A 7951-nucleotide genomic window follows, 5' to 3' on the forward strand; every position below is an offset into this window, starting at 1 on the left:
TAGCTTAAAATATTTTTCATAAAGTTTTGGCAACAGTCATTTTGACATGACAACACAACACACCTAGCCAAGTGTATCAAAACAATAACAATGGCGTATTGGTTTCATCGAAATCCTTTAAAAGCTACGAGTAAAGTTAATTTTGAGTTGAAATTGATTGTCACCGACTCTCAAGCTGTTCAACTATGTAGCGAACTGCGACAAAGTCGAAACAGATTGCTGGATCTTTTAACAGATCCAAACAATACAACAACTAATCTCGATGAGGCATTTAACAAATATTTATCTCTTTTACGTGGAATGATCATAGCTCCCGATGAAAAAGGTGGCGAAAGCAGATTACGATATACTACTCGATTTCGCTGGACTCAAACTTTATTGGGTAACACTCCTGCTTCTCAGCAAGATGCTGTTTTTGAGTTGATAAGCATATGTCAAGACATGGCAATTTGGCTAATGAAGCATGCAGCAATGATGGCTGGTAAGGATGAAATAGACATGGAGGAAGCCAAAGAAGTCCATAAGTGTCTTAGAAAAGCAGCTGGTCTTTTCACGGCCATGCAAGATAAGTATATAGGCAGCTTATTGCAAAAGACTGAGCCAGGCTCAGATTTAGATTCGTCTGTTGTAAACGCATATATAGGTCAATGCACAGCTGAAGCACAAGAAATTACCATAGCCCGAGCCATTGAGCTAAACCATGCACCAAGTCTGATATCAGCTCTTGCTAATGAAACTTCCCGGATGTATTCGACTGCCGTCGCACATTTGAGTAAAGTGAAATCATCAAAGGCAGAAAAATGGCGCAAATATTTTGAATTAAAAAGTGTGTTTTATCTTGCTTATGCGTATTGTTACTCAGGGGAAAATCTTTTGGCCCAGGAGAAGTGTGGCGACGCAGTTCGGGCCCTCCAGGAAAGCGAGAAGTGTTATGAATCGGCGAGCAAACTTTGCAAAGAGTATATCAACATCAAAGGTCCCGGTATAAGCGCTAAGCTGGATACCCATCTCTTCTTTCGTAAGTTGGGTCCCCTGATCAAGCGAACTCTCGAGAAGTGCGAAAGAGAGAATGGCTTCATATTTCACCAAAAGGTTCCTGCAGAACCTGTTGCTTTGGAGATAAAAGCTACTTACGGGTTGGTCAGCCCAGAAGAATTTGAACTTCCTAATGTCAATGTCATTTGGACTCCAGTGGCATACGCCGCATTCGATTCACCAAAAATGCCGAGTGATCCTTCAAGTTCAAAGGCTGCTCTTAAAGCTGAAGGTGACATACCTTCCGTGAAAGAAGTTGGCATGCATCAGACTTCAAAAGATCCAAAAAACACGAGTGGCTGCACAATTCAGTGATTACTCTTTCCTGAGAGTAAAGTTTATTTTCGCAATAAATTTGAAGCTAGATATGTGATTCTATATCTTTTATGTTTGGTCATAAAAAAATTGTCTTTAATTTTACATAAGTTGCTTGATTTTTATGAAATGACATTTTTCTTTTTACTTTGTTTATTATGTAGTGTTCTGCTTCGTGAAAAGAACTTTTTAAATGTTGATTCATGCTTAATTTTCCTTATGAGAATAATTTTAATATTTTGGTGAGAGACATAGTGAAACATAATATGTTCAAAAATAGGAATACAAGCAAATCTTTAAGGTAAACAAAAACCAAAGCATTCCTTATTTAATAAAATAACAATAAGTATATAATGATTAGCGTCAATATTTATGCAATATCATTTTATTATTAGTTAAATAACATTTATTTAACAAAGGAATATTTAATACGATAAAATAAATGTCACTAATAAAATATTAAGATAAAAAACTTAGCAAAATATAAACTTTCTCTTTCGTGAATAGCAAAATATAAACTTTCTCTTTCGTGAATAAATGTTTTCATGAAAGAGAAATTCCTTCGAAATAAAAAACTTGAAATGTTTATTTAATGTGAAGAAGTAGTAGAGATATTCTGATAAAAATGACATTAATTCTGAATAAGAAGCATTTGTGGAATAGACTTCCGACCCCACCAGTTTTGTGGTTTTGAAATGTTCGTGTTGCGCTTGCAATGCCTTCATAACAAGTAAAATGAGTTTTTTGAAGGTGATAAGCCTAGCTGTTCACTTTGTACTTTTCAATATTAACTGTAACTGTTGTGTAACAGTCTGATGTTTTGTTCCATCGAAATAAACATTTAAGACCATTTGAATTTCGAAAAGCTTACAGAAGGCACAACTAAAAGTATGACATAACACATTTTCTGTGTATCTAAAAAATGAAATCATTTATAATTTAAAACAAAGCCTGTCTGCATCTCTTTCTTTCAAGCATTATTAATGTTCAATGTTTTTATTATTCTTTTCACTAAAGTTTGTTTTTCTTTAACTGTTCTCGTCTTTTCAATAATTCTATATTTATCTATCTTAATACTGTAAGAGGAGGTAATAGGGTTGGTGTTTTCTACACTAGGGTGCGCTGAAAGCTCTTGACTGCCTGTACTTCCGGGTTACTCTTTCTGGTGTATTTTGAAGCCATTTGACTTCCCGCATGATTATTGTGTTTTGAGACTCTCTTAAGTAGTATTTCTTGTATGCGTGTATTTGTTACTTGATTAATTATTTGTGTCATTTGATGACCTGTCTTTTCAAGATGTAAGAATCATCATTTGAAAAAAAGAATAGTTATAAAACAAATTATGATTTGTAAAATAAACTTAATCTCTCTTTTTAAACAATATACTAACACTAACGTATGATTGTGTTTGGACCAACAAGACAAAAACAGTAATATAAATTAGTAAAAAGAGGCTAAATCAGGACCGCATAAAAAGTTAGTTCTTTTTAATTCTTGCAGCCATTTAACCTTTTTTAACTATACGTCTGTAACAAATTTTCGCTTCAAACTCACCCGAATTACTTAAAATCATTAATATCTTATGAAATACATCAGATTTGAGCTCAGAAATTATGTAATTTATTTCTTTTACTAAAAACAAATTTTTCTGTTTGAAAATATCAGCTCATCATTGAGCTCAGAAATTATGTAATTTATTTCTTTTAGTAAAAACAAATTTTTCTGTTTGAAAATATCGTCTCACAGATTTAACTGTAGTAAGCAGCTGCATGCTCTCTAACCGGAAGTACAGAAGGTCAAGAGCTCGAGATTGTTGTTGTTCACGTTTACATTGAGAAAACCATCCTTTTGCTTTTTTGGAAAAAGAGAAAAAAAAAAATTTTAATTTTGATTTTATAAAGTGAGGTAAAACAGTTTTCCCTTGTATATGGGACTTAATACTGTATAAACTTGTGTTTTCATGGTAAATTTGAAAAATTCTCTTGAATAAAGATTTGTTTTCAGTTAAAATAAATTATCAACCATCATAAGCATGAATAAAATAATTGTATTAAGGTGAGGCACTTTACTGAATTTTAGAAATTTTCAGTTTATGAAATCTTTCTACCTTAATTAAAACTACTAAATATAAAAATGCTTAAAATTTATAATGTTAGATCTAATCAAATATTGGAATGCTGAGAAGTGCAATGACTCCCTTGTTTCAAAATTGCTTATTTATTTAGTTTTGATAATTTGAGTTTTCAATAAATCAAAGAAGACTTGGTCAGATTTATTTCAAATTATCTTGACTCTTCTATATATTATCTATATTCTTTATAGAATATTGAAAATTGTGATTATTATCTGAACAAATGCATTATTTTATTTTAATTATGGTGTACTCTAACAAAGCGTTTGCACAATATTAATGTTTTCATTTTTATATAGTGGATAGTAGGGGTATTAAAAACCAAGTTTATATCTTTTAATGTTATTTTTGTTTGTTAGTCTAAGCTGTTAATTGTATTGTTTAATGTTTAAGTAGATAAAAAAAAAAAGATCAAGTAAATTGTGTTCCTATTTTTTTCCTATTATTTATCTTAATATGTTTTAAAGAAAACAATTATTTAAAAAAAATTTACCAAAATATTTTTTAATTTTTGTAAGCAATAACTGGAGTTACCTAACTTATCAACTAAACCTCCCTATGTGATAATATAAAGTTTGAATAGCCACAATTGGATGAAATAAATATTTTATGTTTTAAAAATTATCAATAAGTCTAAGTATTTTTACTAAAAAAAATCTTATACCACAATTTAAAAAATATAGGTATAAGGTTTTGGCTTTTTTGCTTATACTCAAGTTTCATATTTACAAGAGTTATCTAGTTTTATGAATGTATAAATAATAAGTCAACTTTTTATTATTTGCACTAAAGAAACTTTCAAGAGAAGAAAATTCAAAATAATAGCTGTAAACTAAAATTATAAAAACTACAAAAAAATTTTAATTTTTTTTCTCTGCAATTACATAATTCAGGGAAGTAAACTTATGGTTTTTTACGAGACCATACACATAAGATATTATTTTGTTTTGTTAGTGATGTTTTTATCTTTTAGTAATTCTCTATTTTTATGAAATGAAAATGTGAGCATAAATAGTTGCATAAAATATATTACTAGAGAAATTGTAATAATAAATGTTATAATTGCTGTAACAATGAAGGGCACCTGGTTAGCTCAACTATTTTTCAAGCTTAGTAGCTTTTCAAAGCTGTATACTAAAATTGTTTATTGTGGTTATTGTAGTATAAAAATCAAAATTTTTCTTTACTTGCATTGTCTACCATATATTTTTCATAGTTCTTACTTAGCCTAGTCAGAAAAATGGAGCTATTTTTATTAATTATTTAATATATATAAAAATTATATAAAGGTTGTCCCAAAAGTATTGTAGAAGCAGTTGTTTTTAGAACTATACAGTTCCAATTTAAGAAATTATGCAAATTAGATTTTCTTAAATTGTATACTAATTTTTAAAAAACATTACTAAAATAAATTTGTGAAATTGTATTTATGTCATAATATTTAGTTTGATTTAGTTGTTGATGTCACATTAGACCAAGGCAAAAGACCAATTGTCTAATAGTCAAAGATTAATCCATAATGATGATTTCAAGGCAATACTGGCACATGCATGCTCAGCATTATCACAATTTAAATTGGAGGGTAGTTGGTGGTAGCATCATGTGGAATCACCTGGTCTTAGCACCATGCTCCTCAACTGCCTCACCCAGTCTGACCTTTTCAAGCTTTGAAACCTCTGCAAATCTTAAATTATATTGGATTCTGTGTCACTTAAACTTAATTGGAGAAAGTACAGTCTAATTTGACACACTGCTTTTAGCACAGGGAATTGAACTCGGGCCTCAACAACCACTTTCTAATGTATTTATTATAAGCTATAGCTATTTTATATCCAAGTAGTGTAACACAATCTTTTAGCTAAATAAAAAACAAATAAACATTTCAAAAATAGTGCTTATAAATGATTTAGAAACAAACATTCATTTTTTAATATATAATTTGGTCTTAACAATTGGTTAATTTTCAAGAAAACGGTCATAAAAGTGCCTATTTTGCCAAATACATGTATTTGATTAGTGCTGACATCTAGTTTAAAATAAGCTAACTATCTACAATTACCTTAAAAATATCCTGGTACTGCCATCCGGTGTGTAAAATGAGAAATAAAATTTTTTCCAAGCGAAAGAAATGAATTAGCTTTATTCTTATTGGCACGTTGCTACTGAACACTCCAGCCCGGAAATTTCACGGGAGCGAGAAATAGAGGCTAAACCTCACCCCATTTTTTTCACGGGAGCGAGAAGGAAGGGGTTAAGGTACACTAGTACACCTACTCAGGCAATCTCATAATTAATCCTAATGAATTACTCGAATAAAGTAATTTTTTTCTGTCATATATCATTTTAAAAGTCTAACAATTTACCATGTTTTACTAATCATTAGTTTATAATTACTTTGGACAATACATTTTTGTAGATGCTGTATATCCAGATCTTTGCATTGAACCTCATCATCAGAGCTGAATCACCTTTTGGTGATATATTTTTTCCCTTTCAACTTAGGGAACAAGTGGTATAGTCACTGGTTATGAAGTCTGGATTATAGAACGAGTGTGTAAGGAAGTTTGATTTTAAACTGTTTTAAGGTGATGTTTTAATGAGTAACAAAGAAGAAGATGAGGTTCAATTATTTTTCAATGACATTTTGGGGAGCTGGCATGACATGAGCTTATGAAAACCTACACAGGCTCTATAAAAGTTTATTGACCTAATTGGCTATTATGTGTTAAAACATCCAACCTATAAAATGATATATCATAGTTAATATTTTTTTTTTATTACTAAAAGAAAATACTTAACTTTTTAGCTTGGCTTCTTCACACTTTTGAAGTTGGATGACATGGTTTTAAAATAAAAATTATTAATCACATGTAAAGTATTGGCACTTTTTTTTCTTGAGCACCATTTAAAAATTCTGTAACTTTTGAGAAAAATGCGTCGAAAGCTATTATTAAATAAATGAATCGTCAATGATAATGAACAATTTTTTTTTTTTTTTGAATTGGAACCACCTTATCTTGAATCGATTGTACAAAACTAAACTTTTGGAACAGCCTGTATATATGTTACTTTAGATGTGCATAACTCAGTGAGAAAAATATATTTAAATGTTTATTTGATGTTATTTTGTAACATGTTTCAAAATTATATGTATGTCTGTATATAATAGTAAATATGTATTGCATTTTTTCACCAATAAATAAATTTTGAATTCAAGTATTTTGTTTGTTCGAAAGCTGAAATTGCTTTAGTTCATTTCTTTTAAAAGAAGTATATATATATATTGTGATGTGGGGAAACAAGGTAATTGTAACACAATGATATAGCTATCTACTTCTTTAATGATAAAAATTATAACTAATAATAGAGTTCTATTAATTGTAAATTAAACCACGTAGTTATTTTTCGATATAATGGCCTAATATCAATATGATTGAAGAGCTTAGTGGAAGAACCAGGTAAGTGAAAGTGACATTCATTTTAGTGAATTTGAATAAATTAGCTTTTCAGTTTATAAGTTCCTTGTCTCTGTTTCTTCTCTCAATCTTTATGTTTGTGAAGGCTTAACTCCTAAAATTTTTGGGGTATATTGTCCCTAATTGGTACTTGTCCCTAATTCTTTTATAATAAATAGTTTTAATCATTTTTGTGCTTAGCATCTGTATGTTTTTCATGATTTTTCAGCGAATATAATTCTGTTTGAAAGGCTAGAATAAATATACATATATTTAAACTTATAATAAACTTAAGCGACCTCTATTTGGAACAAACTGGCAGCAAGTTTTATCTAACCTCGGAGTAGAAGTTCTACCAGTATTTATCGCTTTAATTGGCGAGACTGCGGTAATTGAGTTTGAATTCTTTTAAATAGCGCTGATTGTGATCATAATATGTCATTTTGTTGAGTCTAAGTGGAGTCGTGGTGGCTCAAGGGATAGAGCGTTTGCCTTCCAATGCTTCTGAAATTAACATTTATGGTTGATATAGATTTTATACTTTACTGGTAGAAATATTGTAATTTAAAATATAAAGAGCAATTTTCTACACCGTTGTGACTACACTAGTGAGACAATTCAAAGAAGAAAAAAAAGTTTTTTTTTTTAATTAAAATCCTTTTCTAAAATTAAGGGGTTACCTATGACTATCCACACGCTGATGGTGAAAGCATGCGAAATGTTGCCATAGGTCAGGGATGGCGAACCAATGGCACGCGTGCCATTTATGGCACGCGACACAATATTTTGGGCACGCCACCGATCATAATTGTTATTGCACTATGAATTGTTATTACACAAATGTGACACACTATGAAGCATATGTAACAATTAAATTAAAATTCACAAAAAGCAAACAAAATAATAAACAATTATTAATAAAAAAATTAACAATTAATGCTAAAAGAACAATTAATAACCATAAAAAAACAAGCTAACAGTAAATAACTAGCAAAAAAATCAACAGTCCTGCTTA

General features: G+C 30.0%; 1 protein-coding gene across 1 annotated transcript; it reads left to right on the forward strand.

Annotated features, from left to right (window-relative positions):
* Window positions 1-85: 85 nt before the first annotated feature.
* LOC107436994 (BRO1 domain-containing protein BROX) lies at window positions 86-6697 on the forward strand. Its single transcript, XM_071187148.2, has one exon. The coding sequence runs from the start codon at window positions 91-93 to the stop codon at window positions 1348-1350; it is 1260 nt and encodes a 419-aa protein (XP_071043249.2). The 5' UTR covers window positions 86-90; the 3' UTR covers window positions 1351-6697.
* Window positions 6698-7951: the final 1254 nt, after the last annotated feature.

Source organism: Parasteatoda tepidariorum, chromosome 9 (assembly GCF_982258835.1).
Source record: "Parasteatoda tepidariorum strain Cologne lab strain chromosome 9, Ptep-v5.0, whole genome shotgun sequence".
In the NCBI taxonomy this organism is placed as follows: Eukaryota; Metazoa; Arthropoda; class Arachnida; order Araneae; family Theridiidae; genus Parasteatoda; species Parasteatoda tepidariorum.